General features: G+C 39.5%; 1 protein-coding gene across 2 annotated transcripts in view; it reads right to left on the reverse strand.

Moving 5' to 3' along the window:
* Positions 1-996: 996 nt before the first annotated feature.
* Positions 997-26,408, reverse strand: part of EPS15L1 (epidermal growth factor receptor pathway substrate 15 like 1) — a 157,942-nt gene continuing 132,530 nt past the window's right edge. For both annotated transcript variants that reach the window (XM_063455425.1, XM_063455424.1), the window contains 2 exons: positions 12,712-12,917; positions 997-1,624 (listed from right to left, as the gene is read on the reverse strand). In XM_063455425.1, the coding sequence (XP_063311495.1) occupies positions 1,478-1,624; positions 12,712-12,917 (353 nt within the window). In that variant the 3' untranslated portion in view covers positions 997-1,477. The remainder of the gene's footprint in view (positions 1,625-12,711; positions 12,918-26,408) is intronic.

A 26,408-nucleotide genomic window follows, 5' to 3' on the forward strand; every position in this document is an offset into this window, starting at 1 on the left:
TTTCAAAAGCATAAGAGACGTCTTTTAAAATACATGACCATCCCTGGTAGCATTAGGCCATGTATGAAACCAATACAGGCAATGGCATTTCAAGATTCTCACCCAAGAACATTATTGGCAGTTAAAAAAATACTAGGATGTTAATTTAGATTTAATTAGTGCCATCATAAGTAAGCAGCATTTACAGAAAACAAAAGTACATTGCTAGTACAACCTGTATGTCCTCTAGCTCAGTGGATATACAGAGTTGATGGTTCCTTGTTTCCACTGGTTTATTATAAATACAAGCTGTGTCCAATGACAATGTGTTGTCATAATTTTAAGGCAGTTTTTGCTTCACACAACTCTGAATTAATGCTAAAAAAGATCAAATAAAAAATACACATTTAAATAGGGTAAAATAATGGAATAACAGCCAATAAAAAGTTCAGAGATCCTAACATTTACTAAGGTCTGCATCTTTGAGCGAAAATGTAATTTAACCCCTTAAGGACACATGACATGTGTGACATGTCATGATTCCCTTTTATTCCAGAAGTTTGGTCCTTAAGGGGTTAAAGGGTTACTCCAACCACCATGACCACTTCAATAAAGCTACTACTTCTGAACCTGCAGAAAAATACCTACGAGCTGTAAAGTGGTGATAACCATATTATTTTGTGAGGCTTTTTTTTTTTTTTTTACCCATGGAACTATATTATTTACCTTTCTATCTGCAAATCCAAAGGATATAGCAACATAATTATTCTAAAATGTTTTGCAAAGGCAAAAGAAAATAAACCCCCAGCTTAACAGCTATAACAAAAAACAAAACTAAAACCTTAAAGATTTCAATGTTAATTGCTATACATATTCTATGTTTAGTGGATATTTACTGAAATACCATCACCACCTGCATAAAATGCTATTTCTGTTTGAATTCCTTCATCAGTTTTACCCCGATCAGTTCCTTCATTTTAAATCATCAATAATATTTGCTGCAATTTTATTTATTTTAACTGGGGATACGTCTTCAATAGCTGCCTTTTTCTATGAAAGGTTAGGGATAAGAAAAAAAATGGTTAGCAATCTAAAAACCAGCTCCAATTATGAAAATTTAATATAATCTGCAAAAAAGAGTTAAAAAAATAAAATATGCAACACAAATGCACTAGTTGACATTAGATTTAAGCTGCTTGACCCTGAATACATACCTTGCGCATGTTTGTGATGAGGGATTTGTAGTATGAGGAAGTAAAAATAAGACAAATACCCCCCAGATTAAATAAAATTTAAACATGAGATGATAAGTGGAGAATTCCTATGGGGTACTAAAGAATAATATTGCTGTCACAGCTCCCCAGTTATTGGCTAAAAGTTCAGACAAAAAAGATGGCTATTTTTAGTTGAAGTCATATTGGTGTTCCTATTCCCCTTTGAGGGAGTAATTTGCAATGCAGTTGGCGTTTGGGGTCCAGTGAACTGGAGGCTTTGATTCTCATGAGCTTGGCATTTCTGCTTTGCTGAGGGCAATTGCTAGCTCCAAGTCTTCTTGCTCCTGTCGTTTTAGGCGATCTAGTCTCTCCTTCTCAGCCCGCTGGCTCTCTCGTTTGGCCCAGGCTAGCTGCTGCTCCTCGTTCCCAAACTGTGGGGTAGAAACATGGATGCATCGGTAACTTTGCCCTTCACAGCTGAAGACCATCAATGAACATAGACATAACTCATGAAAGAGCAAAAAATACTACCTATTTGTTCCACACAAGCTACAGTTTTTTCTACTCATTCAAAAATCTTGGATTCTGGGTATCTTTTTTTTTTTTATATTAATTTGTTTTCCAAATGTACAATGCCTCACTTTTTCTAATGCTTCTAATAATGCTTTTTCTAATTTTCTAATGCTGAGATCATCAGAGAAGCCTCTTGCTAGCATTGCAAGTGAAATTAAAGCACCGTTTTTCTTTTCCAAGAACTGACCACTTCTACTGAAATTTTAAGGCTAATCTAGTGTCTACCTATTCCTGATATCCTGGCCAATACTCCTATAACCTGCACATCATTTACAGATCTCATGTAGAACCTTGGGAAAAGTCCACCTTGGACATAGCCATTCTCTAAAAATTCCCTAGAATTACAAGCTCAAAATGCAAATGAACACAGATAGGCATCATGTTTTAGTTAGACTTTGCCGTGTGTATATTTTATACATATATCAGAGGAAATACACCTTATAAGACCCAGATTACAGGTAATACCAAGAAACAGTGCATCAGGACTAGTTTTATAATAATAATAAAAAAAAAAAAAATCAATACAATGTGTATCTAGTACTTGCTCACAAAACCTGTGAGGTACAAAGAGTATCAAGTCTTGGTTAAAAGGGTCCTGCAAACGAGCACTTTTCTGTGCAAATCAAGCAACAGTATACAATTTAAAAAACAGATGTACTTCAGGGGAAATGTCACTTCCCAAGGATTTTCATATTATGTTTACCTATAAATATAACAGTGTCAATTTGTCCTCTTCATTTTCCCCGGTTTAGCCTGGTCTATACTGGTATGATGTATGAGGTCATTTTCCAAAGTTAAAATAAAACTGAGCATTTGATGGAACAAAAGGTTAAACAAACACTTGAAGCACCAGAACCAATACAGTGTGGTGCGGTGCCCTTTATCTGTATTCAAACTGTTTTAAAGCGTCTTGACTTGTTGCCTCGGGTCCACCTTCTCTATAGCTGACAAAGGGACAGAAACTCTCGGAGCTAAGCCCGGCAGTGCAGGGATTGGCTCATTAGCTGAGAGTGATCAGCTGACACTCAGCCAATGAGATGGATCTGCACTGCAGGCCTTAGCTCACAAGAGCTGATGGAAGCTACAAAGCAAGAGCTGATGGATCTATGTTGGCTGTAGTGAAGGTGGTGTAGTGGCACCTGGTGCACCCTAGATAAAAAGCTAGCCATTCCAAAAATGTGCGCTGCAGTGTTTATGGTGTTTGGAGTGTTCCTTTAACACACGTTGTAGGTGATTTTTAATGTTTTATTTAATGATGTAACTTATAGTGACAGTTCTCTTTTATAATTAGGTCCACCAAAGCATTAGCAATAGCATTCACACAAGGCACACTTACCCTTCTTACCAATTTTCTCTCTACAGGAAACCAATTTTACATTCACAAAAACACAAACCTCTTGAAGACTAAATTACATACTTTACATTTCTTGGTATGTATATTCGTTTATAGCTAGTAAACTAGTAATTTTGCATATAAGACTAATTCAGCACCTATTTCTCGTTACTTTAAATATATTAAAGGGACACTATAGTCACCCAGACCACTTCATTGATGTGTAGTGTCCCTATTATTTTAACCTTGCAATGTAAAACAATACAGTTTTTTTTCTTCTTTTTCATAAGAAATGCAGCTTTTGTAAACTGTATTAAGATATACACTTAATGAATGAATGTATGTATTCATCGGAGTGTACCTATTGAACAGTAATTTATATATTTTTCCAATGTGAGCAGCGAAATGTTAATTTAAGTCTACTTCTAGTGGCTGTCAGTACAGCCACTAAAAGTGCTTAGTAAATCTCGATCATATGATGAGGAAGCCTCATAGGAAAGCATAAATTCAATGCTTTCCTATGGGGAAATTTGAATGCAAGTGCATGAGGATCCCAATACTCCTCTATGAGTAGTACTGGATTGGACATTGACGGAGGAGGCCGTTGCAGGTCTCCTCCGTAACGGTGCAGGAGGCAGGGGTGTAAGCAGAGCCAAGGAAGCTTTGGCACTTTTTAAGAGGGGAGAGGATGAGATTAAATGAGAGTAGGGACAGTAACACTATAGCAATAGGAATACAGATTTGTATTACTAACGTTATAGTGGTCCTTTAAGTTGGCCTGTGAAGAGGGATATCTATGAAACAATCTACTATTTTACATAAACCAAGAGACCAGCCAGTAGATTTCTGGTAAGCCTCTCTGGCTGATGCGGCCTTACTAGATGAGCACAATAGATTGTGCCAGTAAATGTATTTATCACATATATGAGGAGATTAAAATCTGCACTTCATATATGGGATATCAGGCACCATGCATATCATGAAAATTAAATGTACACTTATTACTTCCAATTTTGCACAATCTGTGGTTTTGTGGCTACAGTGTGTCACTTGCATTTTCTAATCCCATAGATTATTTTAGGAATAGCCTGAATGAGATTTAGAGATGGAATGAAAGGTTGGGCTAATGTGAGAAAGCATCTGTAAATATGATAGATCTATCAATTTAAAATACCTGAGATTATTTAATCGGTTTCATTTCCAATCTGCAAATTAAACATTAGATATAAAAACACCCTTATCTATATCCCCATCTTTTCAAATAAATCCCTTAAAAGACCATTTAAATCCTGCTGATTATTTAATGAAAGAATTTCATTTCCTTCTTCATGTTAACATTCCAAAGTGTAAATCTATCACTGTTGCTACAGCTACTGCTATATTTAAAGGGACAGTATAGTCACCAGTGCAACTACATGTATTCCTAACCCTATATTTTTAACACAACCATCTAGCCCCCCAGGGTCCCTCATGCATCCATAAATATAGTAAAAATCTTATGGTATTCAAGCCAGAAGCTGTAAATCTGCATGCTGAGACATGGAAAAACCAGCAGTCTGCTGACATGTGAAAGCCTGATCCAATCACAGTGCTTCCCCATAGGATTGGCTGAGACTGACAAGGAGGCAGATCAGGGACAGAGCCAGCATGATTCAAACACAGCCCTGGCCAATCAGCATCTCCTCATAGAGATGAATTGAATCAATGACTCTCTATGGGGAAAGTTCAGTGTCTGCATGAAGTGGGAGGAGATACTGAATTACAGGATGCTCGTGCACAGCAGATCTGAGTGGATGCAGTTATATTATGCCTCCATCAACTCAGAAGTCCCTCTCGTTCACTCTGAGTGACTGCAACTGGGGGTGTTCCTAGCTTTCAATGTAAACACTGTATTTTCTCAGAAAATACAGTGTTTACATGAGAAAGGCTGCAGGGAGCTATAGTTCTCACCTGAACAACCTAATTAAGCTGAAAATGTTCAGGTGACATGAGTGTCCCTTTAAATAAATTCTACCTCTAATCTTTCAACTTAAACATTTTACAGTTGCATATCTCCCTCTATTAACTCATCCACTAAATTATATATAATTAAAATTTCGGCTCTACTTTTAAACTATGCGAGCATATTTTCCATCCCACTTTCTATACTATTTATTAAAAATCAAAACAATTTGCAGTTCATGGACTGATCAATAATAGGTAGTGTAGAGTAAGACTATCCTTCCTCACTGGTAATTAACTCATGGCATCATTATGATAAATTGATTACTAGTTGGTTTGTAAAATAAGGCTCCTATATAAACAAAGCATAACAAGGCCATTGGGTAGTAAAATATATATCAAAAAGCAATAAAATAATTACGTAATTTAGGAGTTTGATATGTCCACACAAATTTTATTATTATTGTACATAATATTGTGTGCTTTTTCAAAAGGTGCTGCCGACATTCTGTCAAAAATTTCTGACTGTCAAAAACATACCACAACACTAGGACTTTATTCATTCAGTGCAATCATTATAGCGTCATTTGTAAAAGTAGCATCCTGCTATGGTTAGGATGTACATTGCTGTACACTCTGGTTTGAGTGCCCACAAATCCCAGTGCCCGCATTAGTTAGGAGGTATAACTGCACTCAGTATTGTATGGATTGTTATCCAATAATTTCTGCCCACAACAACTCCAGTATACACGGGATAGGTGATAAACTACTATGTCCCCACAGTGATCCAATGTTACACCACTGTAGGATTACAATATAACAACAAATACCATTTTGGCTGGCACTGCAATGAGCATGAACTTTAACAAATGTAGTGCTATTACAAAGCCTCGGTGATGCCACATAGTATTTTAAACTAAGATTTCCCAGTTTGAAAGATATAAAATCATGTATATAAAAAAATATTTTTTTTTAAACGGCGCAACTTCACAAACTGAAATGTTGAAATATATATTGCTAAAACATATTTATATGTGTCCTCTGTTTTTCTATGTATACAGCACTCATCTCTACCACAGGTGCCTCAAATGGCCTTGTGAATACCAAGAATTACAAAGGCTCTGAGAAGACAATAGCCCAAAAGAGTGGATTAACCATTAGAGGAGAGGCTTGACCACTGTATTGCAAAAAAATTGCCATTATTGTCCCCATAAAGATTATTTAATTAATACTGTGAATGCTATGAAAATATATCCTCTAGTTATATTGTGCATTTATATTAAGTTTATTTCAACAGACAGATCACATATGCAAATTCCATACATTCCTTATAAAATGATACACACACTTACATGGTTTCATGATCCCTAAAAAGCCCCTCATCATCACCTTTCATCACTTCTGTTGTTCAATACGAATGGCATTTACATCTCTTCTCTGCATTCAAAAGTGAGAAATAATAGTTTAATCTATCCTTCTAATTGAATTAGTTGCCTGTATTTTACCAACCAATAGATAAAATGCTTTTAAAACCTAAAATTGCTTACCTTCAACTTGTCCTGGAGGTCTCTGATGATGTCCCACATGACTTCTGCTTTTAATTTAAGTTGATAGAAAACTCCTGCCCAAACGGTATTGTATTATCTAGGAAGCTATATGGCTATCTTAGAGTCTCAGATAGAATTCTGTTCAAATTACTTAGAAGCTCTTTAACATTAAAGTTTCTATGTTAATTTCAAACTAGAAAGCCAATGAACATGAAGGAGAAGAAAGGTTTGAGCTTCAGGAGCTTAAAGAAATCACGGATGAAATGGATTGGCTTATGGGGAAAAACATATTCATTAAAAAGACATTAAGGAACGGGAAAAGAAGACCACAATTAGTAAAGTCTGGTACTAGAAAGAAACTGTTTAAAAGGGGTTAACTTATGTTATAGAATAAGTTGTTGAATTCTCTACATATTGAGGCTTTTAGGAGTTAAAACTGATATATAGCAGAAGTATGTATCTAACAATCATGTGCAAATCTTTAAGAATTGTTTTTTGTTTTTCTTTTCTTTCTTTCTTTCTTTCAAACTGAAAGTGTCCAAATTCTGCATGGATAGTTATTTTGGTGAATTCTCCAACACTACCTGCCAGAATCCAATCACACAGGGAGTTCTGGTAGTATGTGACATCACTTTATATTATGAAAATATCATAAAAAAAGTAAGTTATTCTACAACTCATATTTATTCCAAGGCCATTTTTGTAGGAACTCCTAACTAATTATTATTAGGTTGGATGGATCCACTGTTTTGCCTCAGGAAAAACAGCACTACATTCAAGCAGCATTGGAAACATCCCTTAGGGATTTGTGTGCACAGATTAACATCCCACCAACAAGTGGTTTAGTTCAATCCTGATCCTAACAAATATAATGAAAAAATTCTGATCCAATATGTGAGATTTCCAGTCATTAGTTTTGACCATGTGTGCACAATAACTACTTGTTCTTAGCTGGCAGCAATGGAACCCAATATTGCTGCTCTTGTAGGCCACCTAGGTCTGGACACAATGAATATTTTGATGTCCTTCATCACACTTATTGTTTTGTTCAAGTGTATATGGCCTGCCAGCTTTAAGAAATCATTAATTCTCCTGTCAGCTCGACCGAATAATTCATTCCATGAGCTCTGTTTTTTCCCAAGGATAGAAAGAACATTTGTTGGGTGTTTTACAGTAAGATTTGATTTTTGGGATCTTTGCACAACTCTGTGTAAACTACAGAAGCTGTAATAAAGTTAGCTATTTCAGAGATGCTGATACCACCACATCTAGCATTAATAATCTCACTGCAGACAAACTTTATCATGCCATGCCTTAGTCATAGATGTTGCTTACTGAGTTGCCTCAATTTACAAAACACCTACTTAGGTTAAAGAGTCGATATAAGCTTCAGATTCACACATTGTTGAACCACATTTCCCACAATGCTCAGTCAGGTTTCTCTAATTTAAGAGACAAGTAATATAAGTAACACTTTAAAAAATATCCTATAACAGCTACACTGTTACAAAGATCATTAACACATTAAGTGTATTCTGATAATTATAGTGTCATATTTAGGAAAAAGGCCAAATTTGAGATGGTTTTAGAAAGAAAGAAAAAAAAGGAAAAAAAAGAAAAGTCAATCACTGTTACATTTGATAACAGGATGCTGTTCTGCCCACATTGATTTGGTTGATTTGGTTTCTGCAATGCTGGTTGCAGGGTAAACTAGCTTAATACAGATGATGTTTTCAGTTGTGGAACCACAATACACTCAACACTCCTGACATTCTGACTTGAGGTAGAGTACTGTTTGCCAGATGTAATACAAACTGCAAAACATGCTATCCATTTTTCAGGAGGAATTGATCATTTACTCTGTAATCTTCAAGTATCCAAAATATAAAAGTGTAAAACTCATGCACCAATTTATTTTCTCTGGTTTATTAAGTCCATTTGAAACGGATTATGATTCTATAAGTAAGTGGCGACTTTAGTAAGAGTAAAGATTGAGGTACTACCCTAGGGTTCAATCACTTAACTAAAGCTCATAACTAGACCTCATATCAGTTAATATTTACACATTGATTTTTGTACGGTGGGACAAAAATAAGGGCGATAAACAGTAAGGAACACTATAGATTCAGAAATACGAACATGTATTCCTGATCCTATAGTGTTAAAAAAACAATATAGCCCTACCTGCTCCCCCCCTCCCCCATTGCCCCCTTACTTTGATCCTAGTCTGCTGGTGCTGGCTCTGTCCCTGATCTGCCTCCTTGGCCAACATCATCAGAAGTAGTGATCTCCACCAATCACAATGTTTTCCCATAGAAAGGCATTGGATTGGCTGAGATTGTCACAGAGCCAGCACAAGCCAAACACAGCCCTAGCCAATCAGCATCTCCTCATGGAGATGCATTGAATCACTGAAGCACTGACCCAGTAAGCACCTCTAGTAGCCATCTGTGCAGTGACCAGTAGAGGTATCCTCTAGGCCAGGGATAGGCAACCTTCGGCTCTACAGATGTTGTGGACTACATCCCCCATAAGGCTCTTACACACATAATGCTGGCAAAGCATCATGGGAGGTGTAGTCCAAAACATCTGCAGAGCCGAAGGTTGCCTATCCCTGCCCTAGGCTGTAATGTAAACACTGCTTTTTTTTTCTGAAAAGATAGTGTTTACAGCAAAAATCCTGCAGGGACTGACTATACTCACCAGAACAACTACAATAAGCTGTAGTTCTGGTGACTATAGTGCCCCTTTAAATAGTTAAAGCTTATTGGAAGTGGTGTATGGTCTCTCATCTGTAACATGCTACTGCTACCTTGAGAGATACAGGATTAAAGGAAATTAAACAAATGTGACACATGGGTGCACCTAAGGGTATTTGTCTGGTGACTGTTCTATTTAAAGTGTTTGTTTACATATCCCAATATTTACAGTTAGCACAAAATAAGTCACAACAATATAGTACGATAAGAGTGTAACTGCTCTGCAAAGTGAACTGGGAGTAAATAAGTAAAAATAAACTTGCATTGTAAGGTATTTAAAGAATTCTCCAAGCACCATAACTGCACGCTCTAGTGTGCTACAACCTGTTTCAATATTCCTTTAACATATGCTCTGCAAATGACTACAAATTGATCTTAATTATAACACATTTTTAATGTATTACCTTGATCTAACAAACCTATTAAACACAGAAGGACCTGTTTAAATAGATTTAAAAAACAAAACAAAAACGGGATCTCTAATATATTTGCATAACAAAGTTACTCATTCTTACATGTATTTGTTGTGTGTGTTTATTTTTCTAACGTGTCCCGTTTTCAAGTATTATGGAATTTCTGGGATTACTTTACCTTGACAGCTTCTCTTCCTTGAAGTAGTATTAGAATATCAACTGTCTTCCCTTTCAGTACGAATGTACTCATGGACAAGACAGCCAACATTTGTCAGATTGTTTCCTTGACATTTCACCAGGGTTGCCATCTTTAAACCCAACTAAAGTCCATGCAGATAAGCAAGAGCTTTTAGCTTGTTTCAGGTGTTAAGATTGCACTTTGTTGGCAGATAGCTGGTGTTTTTGACTAAAAAAGACAAAGATGTCTACCTCTGCAGAGCTAGAGTAAATCAAGAGATGTATTCAAATATGTTTTTACACACATTGGTAAGTGGAAATTCAGTCCCATTCTCTGTGAGGATCCCCAGTGCTGTTTCAAGGCAGTAACGTATTAATATTGGTGGCACAAGTGATCCATGTGGCTTTAAACAATAATGTGGGGCACAGGATGTTTAAGGCTCAGTAGAGATTAGAGATATCTGACCATTAGCCACCAGCAACAACCAAATCAAGCACAAGCGACAGAGTGCAACAAAAATAAAAGAGTCCAGATAAGTGTTTGTCAAAGCAAACTTAACATATTGGTCCTTTACCTTTTACATTAGTAGCCATATTATAGGAAGTGATGGACATGGAGTAGCTTTTGGCCAGCCTAGTAGTTGACTTGGAATTGTGAGCCTTGAGACATATATTCCTAAATTCAGACTGCCTGCAGGATGAGCATCCAATAAATGTAAAATGGTAAGTCACTTGTCAACACCCACTTGAAAACTGGACACAGAGAAATCCCATCTTAAATAAAAGTCACAGAAAAATAAAGAAATCTGTTCCCCAAAAATTACAGACCCAAGTTAAAAAAAACAAAACAAAAAAACGAAATAATTTTAGTAATTACAACCCCCTTCATTTATGTGCTTCCAAGAGCAGTATTCAGAAGCTTTTTAACCATTCTATTTCTCTTAATCTGCCTATATGGATTTTTACAAATGTATTTAAAATGTGTTCTATTTTATACTTAGCATTTTTATTAGACATCTTACTGAAGATGGTTTAAGAATAATTGAAAATGCTTATTAGATTCCAGTGCTAAAACCCTCTTATTTTGTTGATTTCACATGTAGGCTCTTAAGTATAGGCTGATCTCACCCAAAGTAACAAGGGGCAGACAATTAATATTCTGATTTTGCAGCAGGAAGAGGAACAGACAATTTGTAGACAGATTTTGAGAAATAATTTTGCCACATGGAGAAACTATCTAGTCAGTAAGTTATCCTGGGAAAGTGGTCACTGACTACCAATTTCTGACTTGTATTAGGTTTTTGTCAGTGTATGGTCTTCATTCAAGTACCAATCGGTTTTTATTTAAACTCACATTACTAAACAGGGAACAGATGAGGTGTGCTTTGTTGGCAGACTCAGATATAATCCCTACTCAGCAATTCAACTTCTTAATGTATGCAGTCACATGATTTGCGAACAAGATGCTGGTGAAAGTCTAAACTTCACTGCTCCAGACTCTGTTCATTATTAGCACTTTGTATTGTACTTATATTCTGACATATACAATAGTTAGTTTACCGCTTATCTGGAAAACTAATCCGAGATCACAACCCTTATAAAGCAGGAATAGATGATAGCAGAGACATGAAAGGAAGAGACCCACAGAGAAATAAATAAAGGAAGGGGAATGCTGGAAACGGTTTTCATTTATTGAAAAAAAACACACAAATTCTTACTGTACACATAAAGAAAATACAACATAGCAAGGCAGACAATGCATGGAACATTAAACCAGAAGCAGTAAAGATGAAGAGTTCAAAGTAAGCTATTAACAAACGGGCTACCTGATTGACTTTTATAGAGGTCAACAACATGCCCAGAAAATGACAAACAAAAAGTTTTGTATGTGTGCTTCAGCCACTTGTGTGATCGCGACAATAATAAGGTTCCCAAATAATTTTCAGCCTGGGTACATACAGTGATACTGCTAGAAGCATACACATGCCACACACCACACACACACTCACACACATACACACATACATTCATACATATACACACACATACTCTAGAGCTGGAAATGTTCACTTTAAGGTGACAAGTAAAACAAAACATCCAGCTTCCAATATATTTTTGATGACAGTCTGCCTACTTAATTTATTTTAGTTAAAACCAAGCAGTAGTGATAACTTTCCAACATGATCTCTCACATTACACACACACACACACATATCAAAACAATGGAATATAAATTAAAAGAATAATACACAATACTAAGAGGATACAATTTTAAATAACCAGGACAACAGTAAACCTTGATTTTGATAAACATGAAACATGGTCATCACTAGTGTAAATATTTTGGGCTAGACTATAAAGGGTCTCTATTGTACTGATATTCCTATAAATGATATGGGTGAAAATTATAAACCAATTAAAAGCAGTCATATCTCATATGAACATAACACTCAATAATACACAAAAGTATGAGGTATGATTAATTTACTTCTGATATTATAATTATGAGTGTACAGTAGGCAAGTAGCTGCATATTTTGTAACCAGATGTAAAATATAAAACATGGAGGGATCAATAGTGGTTCATAGCATTTCAATGGAATACAGATCGATACAGCCAGGAAACCATCCAAGCATTGTTTATTTACTACTGTGATCCACTGCAATAGAGGGATAGCAGCATTATACCGGGCTACAAAATCACTGCATGGGAAGAAACTTTGCGGTGTTATACTAAAAGACGCCTCTATACAGGGAGATGGGAGATTCAACTTACAGAGCCAAAGTTTGCAAACCCGGCAGATGTTCCCTTAGAGTGTTTTCCTGGCTGTGAGGAGGCGAATGGGTCTTTGCCACTGAAGGGGTCAACAAAGGCCTTCCGGCTCTGGAAAGGGTCTCCTTGTTCTGTTCCAAATGGCTGGAAGGGGTCATGGCTCTTCGGGAAATGTGCTGTCCCAAGTTGACTCACTGGTGTGCTCTTACCTAAGGAAAATCACATAAAATAGCAAAACTGAGGAATTGTGAACATCTACCCACACAACAAAATATGGTGTTACAAGATAAAATAAAATCATTTGTAACACTGACACTGGAAGATTTCAGTTCAGAGAACTTAACAGTAAGCTAGAATGCAGGCAAAAAAAAAAAAAAAAAAAAGTATTCAAATTAAATAATATGACATATTTAAAGGGACACTATAGACACCCAGACCACTTCAGCTCAATGAAGTGGTCTGGGTGCCAGGTCCCTGAGGTTTTAACCCTTTAGACGCAAACATAGCAGTTTCAGAGAAACTGCTATGTTTACATTTGGGGTTAATCCAGCCTCTAGTGGCTGTCTTCCGGACAGCCACTAGAGGCGCATCTGTGACGGTGGATGCGAATTTCGCATTTATCGCGCAGAGCGTCCATAGTAAAGCATTGAGAAATGCTTTCCTATGGACACTTTGAATGCGCGCGCGGCACTTGCCGTGCATGCGGCTCCACTGACGTCGGACGGGGGAGCTGACGTTGGACAGGGAGTAGAGGACACCAGCGCCGAGGGAGCCCGGTGCTGGATTAAAGTAAGTAACTGAAGGGGTTTTAACTCCTTCAGGACTACGGGAGGGGGACCCTGAGCGTGGGGGCACTATAGTGTCAGGAAAACGGGTTTGTTTTCCCGACACTATAGTGATCCTTTAATAATAATTAAATGTCATCTTTATATAATAAAGTAAAAAACAAACTGGCAACATGCTGCTTTGTAATTTATTTGAAAGTCATACAAACATAGAAAAAGTGGCAAATGCAGCAACTGGCAAGCTTACTTATGAACTTCCATTGTTATATGATGTCCATGGGTAATTGGCTGAGGTTATCTAGGCATCATTATAGGGTAAATATTTTGTAACAATGCCTATGAGATCTCTAAGTGTACATACAAGTTATCCCCAGTATCTGCTGTCTCATAGGATCATACAAAGCCACCATTTTGCCAACGGTGATGTAGAAACAGACCAGGCTTCCAAGAGTTTTAATGAAAAGAGGTTCCTATAATCAGTAAAAACGACACATTTATTTAATTCCTCCTTGATAAGTGGAGCATCAGTTTTAGGCCATTTTGCATGAAAAAACTCCAAACACGGTACGATATGAGCTAACATAATTTTCAGATATGTGCTTACCTAATAAATGAATTTATTTGTTCGTAGTCAAAGAAATGAAGTAATCCTTATATGTAGAATTTTACTTCATGGGCTGTCAAATAAATTCTAAACCAATGCAAAGTACTAATCAGAAGAGAAATAGTTAAATGTTTTAATCCGATTTTGAAGGGACACAGCCTAATGTAGTTTTTCTTATGTATACAGCCTGTCCCTGCAGGCATCTTAATGTAAACACTAGATTTTCAGAGAATAGGCAGTGTATACATTACTGTCTAGTAACACCTCCAGTCACCCAGATGGCCACTAGAGGTGCTTTCTGGGTCACTGCTGCACAGTGTGCAGGACCTACATTCAGCGTTTCCCCGCTCTGCACGGAGGTGCTGAACGTTCCATATAAATATGCATTGGTTCAAAACATCTCTATGAAGAGAAGCTGATTGGCGCAGCGCTGTTTTTTTAGATTGGCTGAGATCGACAAATATGATCATCTCAACCACAGAGATGGGGCAAGACCAGTGCAGTGCTGGGAAAAAAGGGAGTAAACTCAACCTATTACATTAAACAGAAGGGGCCAGGGACATAAATGTTGATTTTACCACTATAGTATTCCTTTAACCACACCTCAAGTACAAGTAACAAGTCTTTAGTTTAGCACACCGTGTGTATAGGTGTATAAGGTTTGGAGGTTGATAGCCAGATGAAGTGTAAAATTTTGGTTGGTGCTCATTTACAAATTCGCATTGCATTTTTATATTTTCACAGTGCTCTCACAACATAATTAATAAATCCATTTTAGTTCATTTAGCACTATTTCATTTCTCTCCCATGTTAAAATTAGTGTAGGACCCACCGATATTGGGGTACTGTGGCATAGTGGTGCGCTTAAAACAATATGGCCATGTGGTAGAACAGAATCCCCATATTTGTTTGCCAAGATAGGTGATTTTAAATAGACTTGTAAAGTTTCAGTTAATTTATCGTGCTGTTGTGTGCTGTTCCTTAAGTTGTATTGTGTATAAATGTTGGTCTCTACTGACGCACCACTGCTGAGAAATGCATGTTCTGGGTGTGTTCCCAATACCCATTTTTTCTATCCCATATTTATGTCATTTTAGATGAGCCTCCCTAACTATTGTTTAAAAAAGAAAATTTTAGGACATGGCACTCAAAGTGAGAGCCAAAGTAAATTAAATACAATTTCCCTCCTGAGCCACGTAAAATGGAAGAGAATATCAATAGTAAAAAAACAAAAAAATAAAAATAAATAAAATATTGTTGGTCATTACAGCTGTGGTGTTGGCTCTAAGTTGTCTGCAATCAGAGGACATGCACCCCTATATCATAACTTTCATGATCTATGTGTGGTTGACAGCACAGGGAGCTGTGACGTTCAAGCCAACAAAGGATAATCTGGCCAGAAATTCATGCAGCCCACACTCCTGATGTGACACTCAAGTGTGGATGCAGTATTGGCTCGCCAATCTATACCTTCACACTGTAAATGGCATGTTATCCAAACGATGATCAGTATTTCCCTCCCATCTCTGATATGTGCTCCAAACGTATAAGTCAGCGGAGGAGCAAAGACATAGAACCTGGATGAGAAGTACTGAATTACTTTTTGTTACATATTTTATAAAGCAAGAGTATACTGACAATTTTTTATATATTTTGTATATGTTTGTCTGCATTTAAGTTGTATGTTAGTGTCATTTTTTTCCTTATATTTGTATTTGCTTTGCCAGAATGTTTTCAGACCAACACTGCACAGTCTACACTCATATAAAGGGAGTCTAAATCCTAGAGCATACCTGCAGATTAAAGCTTGCTTACTATAGGGGACAGATTGAAGATGGTGCAAACGGACAATGAGGAATGGTTTTTGAGATTCCCAAGGGAAAATTAGATTTGTGCATATGCATTGTCATTACACATACTTTCATAGTGTAATGTAAAGCTTGAGAAAAGGAAGTACAAGATAAAAATGCACAATGTTTTTTAACCACTCGAATAACCTTATAAACAACCTGACCATGTATAAAAAACAAAAACAAAGAAAAAACAAACCATAGTGGGTAAAATAGAGCACCCTCAGAGATGCGCCTAGTTTCAGTATTGAATTATTTCCTCTACTTACTAGTCATGCAAGATCTCTTGAATGCATTACACCTCTACGAACTTAAGTTTCCCTATGTTTTAAAATCACCCATTTGCATTTTGCTGGTAGATGGTTTTGTGTAACCGACATGTACTTTATACATATATTATAAAAGATTACGTTTTACTGGTTAAGTGATGGCCATACCAGTGTGGTGAACATAATACAGGCCTGGCTTATCTTTTGTAAGTACACATCCCTAATTGCTGACAGAGTATCATGCTAGTGTTGGACATCACTGGTATATATTTAACACCCCACAAGAGTGCGCATTATTCTTTCATCATATAGGTAGGGGAGTTTGCAATTGCTTACCACCAGAGAGCAGGGTGTGTAAATTTTGAACTTCATTCTAAAGCCATATTTTACAGTTTTTGACAAATGCCAGACTGCATGGACTTGGTTCTAGAACCATAAACACATAAATAAACTGAAGTGGTTATGGTGCCTAGAGTGTCCTTTTAAGTTTTCTTTTCACTTCATTCGGGCCCTGGTCAATGCTCCCACAATTGGATCCTAAGCGTGAAACACAAATGGGAGAGAGGGGAGAGGGGTAAGAGGCACAAGAAAGGAAGGCAAAACAACATCATCTCAATTGTTTATGGTTCCTGGAATTCTATAGCACTTTCTAACCAGTCAGCAGCTCTCCTCTTTTGCTCCAGGTTAATGCAGAAACATGCATTACAGGAATGCAAGAACTTCAGCTGACTCAGAACTAATCGCTGCCGCCCCTTCGCTGCTCCCATTAATACTTCTGGCAAGCAACGCACACTCACCATGAAATTATTAAAGAACAGAATAACACTTAAAGGTGCCAGGGTACTCCACGCACAATTACACCGTCATTAGGATGAAGATGTGGTGCTAGGAAGAATCCTTTTAATACAGAGAAAGCTGCTAATCACATCAACAGAGCACAAACATAGGACCCCAGCCTTGCAACAATTTCCATTAAAATCACTTTGAAATGGGTATCCTTTTCGATGTGCAATTTTCTACTCATTTCCATTCGTCATCAGATAGCATGGCAATACTGCAAATTTACAAAGGATAACTCCAACCACCATGACACCTTCAATAATTTGAAGTGGACATGGAGGTAGAAGATTGGATGTGCAGTGTTTCTGTTTCACCAGTAGTCCTATCTGAGGAAGCCGCTCCTGGTGAAACGCGTTTCAGACTAAAGATAAGCACGATTGTTTGATTACTGCACTTTAATTTTGTTATTGTTTTTAAATATACTTTTACATAATAAATAGCAATTTTCTGGATAGAGGAAATGTCCCAGTGTATCTGTTGAAGAGTAATACTACCATGGGAGCAGGGGGTCTACTACACAAATAGAGCGGGTAGAAAAAGGCTCTTTACCAAGTGAGTGTATTACCAATTTTTTTATATTATTAAAAACATATTACACTATTTTGCTGTTCTCTCATTTCTTATACCAACACCAAAGTGAAGTATAAGAAGGTTTCTGAAAGTGGGAATCCAGGTTCTGAGTCCCCAGGTGTTATAGACTCCACAAGCTTTCATTATTGAGCCGATATAAGGGCTCTTCAAATGTGAGTTGGCAATTTATTCGCCCTCCATATTGTATATTTCACTTTCAAATATAGAGACTTTTTGCACTGATGTTTTTTGCATTGGTATTTCTGAGGTTCTCTGCAAACTACAAGGTTACAAACCTGAAAATGTTAAATGTCCAACACTTCGCTATCGAATACGTTGATTAATTAAGTATAAACCAAATATTTTTTATGGTACCAGTTCACCTATTGGTATTGTTTATTTTATATATTGTGTCCTGTGATAATCCCTTATTTGGTTTATTATAAGAAGGAAAACTGGAACATTGAAGGTCTTGCATCAATAGGGCACAGAAGAGGGTAACCCTAGGTAAACAGTATATTATAGAGAAGAACTTGCCCTATAATAATCTCTAAAACGTAACGTTTAATATATTCATTTTCAAACACATTTAATCCCAAAGTAAAATAGTGTGAAAAGTAAACCCAATTACAGTCAATTTAATATAAAGGAAAAGTGAGAAGAAAAAGAGAAAAAAATAATACATGCATAGTTAATAACCAATCGATCATCGAATTAGAGATCAATACGTTTAATTTCCTGCTAGGTATATGGAGGTAGAAAAATATTTGTAATCTTGTGATGTTAGTCAGAATGCAAGAAAAACAAAAACTGACAGTCTGAAATGACAACAGTATCAGGAAGAGTAAGTGTAGCAAAGTATAAGTATTTGCAACTAGATACCAATGTAGCAATTGTCCTTGAAGTGGGCTGCTATACTAGCTATTAGGAAAGCTCTAACTGGAACAGAAAAATCTACCTATGCCCAATGGTAGTTTTAGCAAGGAAACAAACCTGATTAAAAATATATCAAACTAAATATATATATAAAAACTTTATTCTAAATGCATTTAATATATATCTAAATACATTTATCTAATACATATATCTATATCATGAAAGACCCTCACGGGGAAACACCACCATCTAACTACCGACCAATCACCTGCCTCCCCACAACATGGAAGGCCCTGTCAGGCATCATAGCCACCAAGATCGAGGGGCATGAGTCACTACATAAGCACCAGTGGATAAAAACACCAACTACTGATAGACCAAGCAGTTGTGCAGGATTCTAAGACCAGACAGACCAATCTGTGCACAGCCGGGATTGACTACAATAAACCCTATGACACAAAGCCACACACATGGATACTGGAATGCTTGGCTCTATACAAGGTCAACAATATTATAAAAGCCTGCATCAAGAACTTGATGGGCAAGTGGAAAACAACTCTAGAAGCCAATTCCAGGACAATAACTCAAGTAAACATCAAATGTGGCATATACCAAGGTGATGCACTATCCCCAATGCTGTTCTGCATAGGCCTGAGCTCCCTAAGCCAGATCATAAAGAAGAGTGGATACGGACACAGGTTGAAGAGTGGAGCCATCAGCCACCTACTCCACATGGATGATATCAAGCTGTATGCCAAGAATGAGTGGCACATTGACTGCAAGGATAAGCGCAATAAGAGGGAAGAAGATCAGGACAGAAGGAGCTCAAGTACCAGAAGGCCAAATAGGAGATGTAGAGAATAGCTACAAATACCTGGGGGTACCACAAGCACATTGCAAACACGAGAAAGAGGTAAGGAAGATAGTAACATCCATGTACCTCCAGAGAGTCAGATGGGTCCTGAAGTCCCAGCTCAATGGCACGAACAAGATCCTTAATACATATGCCCTACCGGTCATCAGGTACTCAGCTGGAATAATAACCTGGTCAAGAGAAGAACTGGTCACCATGGATGACAAGACCTGGAAACTACTCACAATGAATGGAGGATTCAACCCGAAATCCAGCACCCAGAGACTGTACATCTGCCGGAAGGAAGGATGAGTGTCAAGGCCACAGTCCTGAATGAAACACAGAGCATCCACAAAAACATCACGAAGATGGCTCCCAAAGATGAACTGCTAAAGGAATGCATGAGACTTCAACAGATACAGGATGCAGAAAAGGAGGAGGTTCCATGGCAAGACCAACCTCTCCATGGGGTGTACCACCAGCAGATGATAGATGTGGCTCACATAACAAAATCCTACCAGTGGTTGGAAAAGGAAAGACTGAAAGACAGCAGTAAGGCATTAATCCTAGCAGCACAGGACGAGGCACTCAGCACCAGAACAATAGAAGCAGGGATCTAGCACACCAGGTGCAGACCTCTGAAACAATCCAGCACATAGTGGCCGGCTGCAAGATGTTAGCAGGAACAGCATACACTGAGAGGCACAACCAAGTTGCTGGGATTGTGTACCGAGACATCTGCACAGAATAGGGGCTGGACCATCACCCAGGTCCAGATGCTAGATACCACAAAGGGTAGTTGAGAACGACAGAGCCAAGATCTTGTGAGACTTTCACATCCAGACGGACAAGCAAGTGCTGGCTAACCGACCTCACATCATGGTCGTAGACAAGGAATGGAATAGTGGTGGATTTGGCAATACCCAGTGACTATAACATCAGGAAGAAAGAACATTAGAAAATTGAAAAATGCCTAGAACTCAAAGAAGAAATAGAAAGATTGTGGTATGTGAAGACAGTAGTAATGCCAGTTGTGATAGGAGCAACCGGGGCTGTGACTCCCAAGTTGGGGCAGTGGCTTCAACAGATTCCCGGTGGGACATCTGAGATCACTATCCAGAAGAGTGCAGTACTAGGAACAGCTAATATACTGCGCAGAACCCTCAAAGTCCCAGGGCTCTGGTAGAGGACTGAGAAGGAGGAATAAACATACCAGCCAGGAGGGGTGAGAAATCAATATATATATTTTAACTTTAAAGTATATTTTGAGATATATATATCTATATATAAATATTAAAATACACTAAGAATGATAGTGTATGTATATAAAAGTACTTATAGATCATATATTTATATGATCCAAGTACTTTTTATTGAATTAATAAACGGTTTTAAAACTTTTTTGCAGGCATATGGGAGCTGTCTGACATCTAATGCAGTCACAGCTGCAGACAGCCATTCCGTCTATGTGATTGCGATGACCCCAAGATCACATGGCCCGGGAGCGGCGAGTACACCAGAGACGGCTGCCTTGGATATCAGGCAGTCGTCAGGATCATAACTCATGAACTTGTCTAAATACATTTATAAGCTATACAGTTCAGCACTTGCCCTTCATTTTGTCAAAATAAGTTTTATATGCAGCAGCATCTCCATCTCCTTAAAGGAATACTATCGTTTAGAATACTCATAATACTATAGTGTCCATTTCCAGCCTCCCCTTCACCTCAGTGTATAAAGGGTTAAGAACTCTTGTAACACTTACCTGACCAGCGATTACATGCTAATGAGGAAACCCAATGTGCATGCACATTGAAACAATGTTTTCCTATGGGGGATGTTGAAGATGTTGATTCGCGGAGTTGAACTCTGTTAGACTCCAGGAAGTGCCACTAGTGGCTTTCTGGAAAAAAATCCACTAGCTGTTGCCTTAACTCTGCACTGTAAGTGTGAGGATGGGCTTATTGTTGCAGAGATGTTTTGCAAACTAAGGGAGTTATAAGATACATTCTGTGCGGGTACAGTGATGAGAGACCTAATTGCACCAAAGGATGCAATTAGCATGTCATTATAGCGCTTCAGGAGTACATCATTAAAGGCTGGAGTCCATATCTCTGTCTTTTTCCCCCCCTTTATCCTGTGTAGTACTTTGCTAACTGGCTCAAGATACCAAGGTCCCATTCACATATACCCAATTTGTAAAAAATCACAGCAACTAAAGCTAGTATATTTACATTACTAATTAGCCCCGAGGAGCACATGGAGGAAACCAGGAAAGCCTTAATAGCATGGATGAGAAACTGAAAGCAATATTTAGATGGACTATTAATATATTAAAAATAACCCCTGCTTGTTACATTTATCCGTGTATTAATTATTATGTAACATTCTATGAAAACCTTGGGGGTTTTCATAGAATGTTACATATTATTAATGGTGGCACGTGGGCTGAACTACATACTCTTGCAAAAATAATCCTCGTTGGTGACCCGTGCCCATAAGTATTTGAATAGTTTTTTGCCACAAACTGTGGTAGAAAAGTCACGCCTTGCAAAACAACATCTAAATTCCCGGCAATGCAACAATGTTTATTTACCAATGTTTAAATTAACTAGAAAACCAATATTTTGTTTTATTCTTTTTTTAAAAACCACAGGCATTGGTTTCAAGCATTTACAACAATGGCGCTGTTAAAACCACACCAGAGTGAAGATGAAAGCAGATGACAATTAAATTCAAACCCTTAATATATACGTTAGATAGGCTTAGTCCAATCAGGATTTTAGATAAATAATTCTTCATTCGCAGGCTGATCATGTCATCTGCAGTATAAAACTGAGGTATTTTAAACTGTTTGCATGTGTGAAACTTTAACCGTTAAAAGATAAGCCTTCTATAAAACATTAGTTGAAGTTTGGTGATGTTTTTTTTTTATAGAACTTCTATTACAAGCTGAATTTTGGTAGCAACAAATTGAAGCGGCACTGTCATGCCGAATCCAGTTTTGTTTTTTTAACCCCCCTCCCGCCTCTACTACATCCAAATGACCCCCTAGTCACCCCCAAATGCCACTAAGCCCCCCCAGATTACCTATTTATTAATCTGTATTTTCTGTCCCGATCTATATTCAGGGCGCCGTCATCTTTGTGTGGGTAGATGAAGTCCCTGTGGGACACGTCATCTGCCCACACTAGATAGCACTGAGATTCCCGCACATGCCCAGTGAAACACTTGGACATGCGAACTGGAATTTATTCTATTCATTCATTCATCAGACAGACGAATGAATGAATAGAAAAATCAGACGAACAAACAAACACTGAGTATCAGTGTTCGTTTGTTCGTTCAGTTTATTACAAGGAGGGAGCTACCGGCACGCAGCTCCCTCCTTGTAATATGTAAAGATAGAAGCGTCAGGGAGCAGTGCTCCCCACCACTTCATAAGCCCCCCAGGTCCCCCCTCTCACTCTATAGGGGTCAATATGACCCCCATAATAGCACAAGGGATATTAAAATCTCCCCAATGCCCCTACTCGCTATACCGCGAGTAGGGGCATGTCTACTAAACAGTGAGCAGCCTGTGGCTTCTCACTGTAAAATAAAATCCCTACTATCCGGCCCCCACCCCTGCGCGGAGGGTGGGGGCCATAAATTACAATGGGGGGATGGGGACCTACTGTCCTCCCCCCGCCCCCACCCCTGGGCGGCGGGTGGGGGCCATAATGATAATGGGGGGGGGACACCTACTGTCCTCCCCCCTGGGCGGCGGCCATAATGATAATGAAGGGGGGGGGACACCTACTGTCCTCCCCCCCCGGCCCCAACCCTGGGCGGCAGGTGGGGGCCATAAAGATAACGAGGGGGGGACCTACTTTCCTCCCCCTCTCCGGCCCCCACCCCTGGGCGGCGGCCATAATGATAATGGGGGTGGACGACGACACCTACTGTCCTCCCCCCCCACCCCTGGGCGGCGGGTGGGGGCCCTAAATCAAATAAACCCCCCCCACTCCATCAAAGGTGACTAGGGGTCCCCAAGCCCCTAGTCACCCACCCCCCACCCAAATAAAAAAGCCCCTACCTACCCCCCTCACCCTAAAAAATAGTGAGGGGGAATAAAATCACTACCCTGTAAATAAAATTAAACTTACCATTCGACGTCTTCTTTTTTCTAAAATCTTCATTTTTCAGCCCCCAAAAAGGCCAAATAAAAATCCATTATACCCGTCGAACTTAGAATAAAATAAAAAACCCGAGCGCAAAAAAAAAAAAACCTGATGAAAATGAAAAAAGCAGAGCGCCAAAAAATAATCCATCTTCACCCATGGAGGGCTCCGCGCAGACTGAGCTCTGCAGGGCGGGGGAAGGCTTATAAAGCCTTGCCCCGCCCTGCAATTAGGCTAAGAACACTCTGATTGGTGGGTTTAAGCCAATCAGAGTGCTCTTTGTCATTTTACACAGCGTGGGAAAATTCCAAAGAACTTTCCCACGCTGTGTAAAATGACACAGAGCACTCTGATTGCGTGGCTTAAAATCCATCAAATCACAGTGTTTTACTTTACAGGGTAGTAATTTTATTCCCCCTTCGCTATTTTTTAGGGGGGTGGGGGGGGCAGGGGGGAGGGGGTAGGTAGGGGCTTTTTTATTTGGATGGGGGGGTGGGTGACTAGGTGCTTGGGGACCCCTAGTCACCTTTGATGTGGGGGGGGGGGGAGGGGGATTTTCATTTAGGGCCCCCAACCGCCGCTCAGGGGTGGGGGCAGGGGTGATGGCAGTAGGTCCCCCCCCATTATTCTATTATAGGGCCCCCACCCGCCGCGCAGGGGTGGGGGCCGGGGGAGGACAGTAGGTCCCCCCCCATTCTTTTATTGATCCCTCACCCGCCGCGCAGGAGTGGGGGCCGGGGGGAGGACAGTAGGTCCCCCCCCATTATTCTTTTATAGGACCCCCACCCGCAGCTCAGGGGTGGGGGCCCAGGGGAGGGCAGTAGGTCCCCCCATTGTAACTTAGGGCCCCCACCCGCAGCTCAAGGGTGGGGGCCGGGGGGGGGAGTACAATAGCCCCCCCCCCTCATTATCCTTTAGGGTAATAGGGTTTTTTTGTTTCTTTTTACAGTGAGTAGCCAAAGGCTGCTTACTAGACATGCCCCTACTCAAGGTATAGCGAGTAGGGGCAGATCATTTTCTAATACCAAGTAATTTTTACTTAGTATTAGTAAATGTGGCTGAAAGACCAATTTAGGTCTTTCAGCCTTTTAGTAGATAGCTCCCTAATACCGTGGGAATTAGGGAGTTATCTACTAAGCAGCTGCAAGATGCAGCCACAGCAATGAATAGGATCGGAGTTTCATTCATTAGAATGAAATTCCAATCTGAACAAAGTCCCGAATTGCGTTCTAACACGAATGGAGAAACTGTTAGAACGCAATTCGTCAGTTTTGCAGGCGTCCTGTCTAAGTGACAGGAAGCATCGCGGGAACAGATAGGAAAGCAAAGGATCATGGGAAAATTGCTGTGACCACCGGAAACGAAGCACACTTTGCTCCTCTGCTGGTCACCGGTGGTCACTGCGTAGGAAACCTCCATAAGAGAAATAGTCCCTACTTTGTCTTATGTTTTAAAGAAAACTAGAGCAGATTGGAAGAAAAGAACAACAGATCCTGAGGGAGGGAGAGAAGAGGAATCTTTTTGGGAAAGGTAAGTTCGGCATGACAGTGCTGCTTTAAGTGTTTAAAAGGAGGAAACGAGCTATAAGGAAAACAAGAGGAGGACATGGGAGCTGCTCATCATTCCGCAGTTAAAGGTAAATAAGTATAAAACACACACAGAGTATAGAGATAATGCAAGAGGGGAGGGAGAGGATTAAAAGAAAAAATAAAGATACTAAAAAAAAAAAAAAAAATTAGAAAAAAAAAAGCTGCACTGACAGAGAGAAGCTGTCTGCTGCTTTAGGCAAAAACCTATTGGTATTCCATGAACCACTGTCCAAGAAAGTTTATTGGATAAGTAGTGTATCTACCTTTACCACTTTTACACACATCACACAAGATGAGTGGAGCTGCTTAATAACCATACAGGGCTTAATGCATTGATCAATTCAAAAGCCCAAAACACTGGCAGAACACATGGAAGCTGCATTCCTAAGCATCAGCTGCCACCATATTCTCTCTGGTCTGGAGCAATGAATGACAGGTACTGGTACTCTATCTCCCAACTAACCTTCGACAACAATGATACATGTAAGCTACAATGCTGCCCTACAGACCCCCCACCCCCTGCTGCCATAACCTATACATTACCTACCCTAAAACCAACCATTAGCCCTCAAACTCCCCTAAACTCTTACTTAAACACTTGCAGTACTCCTAACCGTAAATGTAACCCTAACACACTGGCCTTAGCCTACAAATATAAAACATCTTTTAAAAAAACAAAAACAAAAAAAAATACATTAGATTCTAGCCAACATTCCTCTAACACCAGCATCATTCCAGCCATTTAAACTACCTCAGGGAAATTTCATCCTGTCAGTGTGTGTGCATGCATGTGTGTCTGTCAGAGTATGTGTGCCCAGTGGCGTACATACCGGGGGTCGCGGCTGCGACCGGGCCCGGCCCACCAGGGAGCCCGGCCGCCCTGCGACCCAGGTATGTACCCACTGGGCCAGCCTCTTCTCCTGGGGGGCCCAGGAACCGGCCACCTCAGGGCCCCCCCGAGGCTGACCCTGCTGTCACCCGGCGCGCAGGCTAACAGGTGCGCGAGGGAGCACTCTACCCTGTGTGCTTCCTCTTCAGCTCCCTCATGCACCGCACTGATACCGGTGCCGGAAGATGATGTCATCTTCCGGGTCCGATATCAGTACGCGGCGCGCGAGGGAGCTGAAGAGGAAGCACACAGGGGAGAGTGCTCCCTTGCCCGCCCATTAGCCAGCCCGCCGGGTGACACCACTGGACCCCAGGGAATCCCCTCAGCACTCCCACAGGTAAGGAGGCTGAGGGGATTAAATAAAAAAAAAAGTGTGAGTGTGTGAGCGTGTGTGTTAGTGTTAGAGTGTGTG

Source organism: Pelobates fuscus, chromosome 5, assembly GCF_036172605.1.
Source record: "Pelobates fuscus isolate aPelFus1 chromosome 5, aPelFus1.pri, whole genome shotgun sequence".
NCBI lineage: Eukaryota > Metazoa > Chordata > Amphibia > Anura > Pelobatidae > Pelobates > Pelobates fuscus.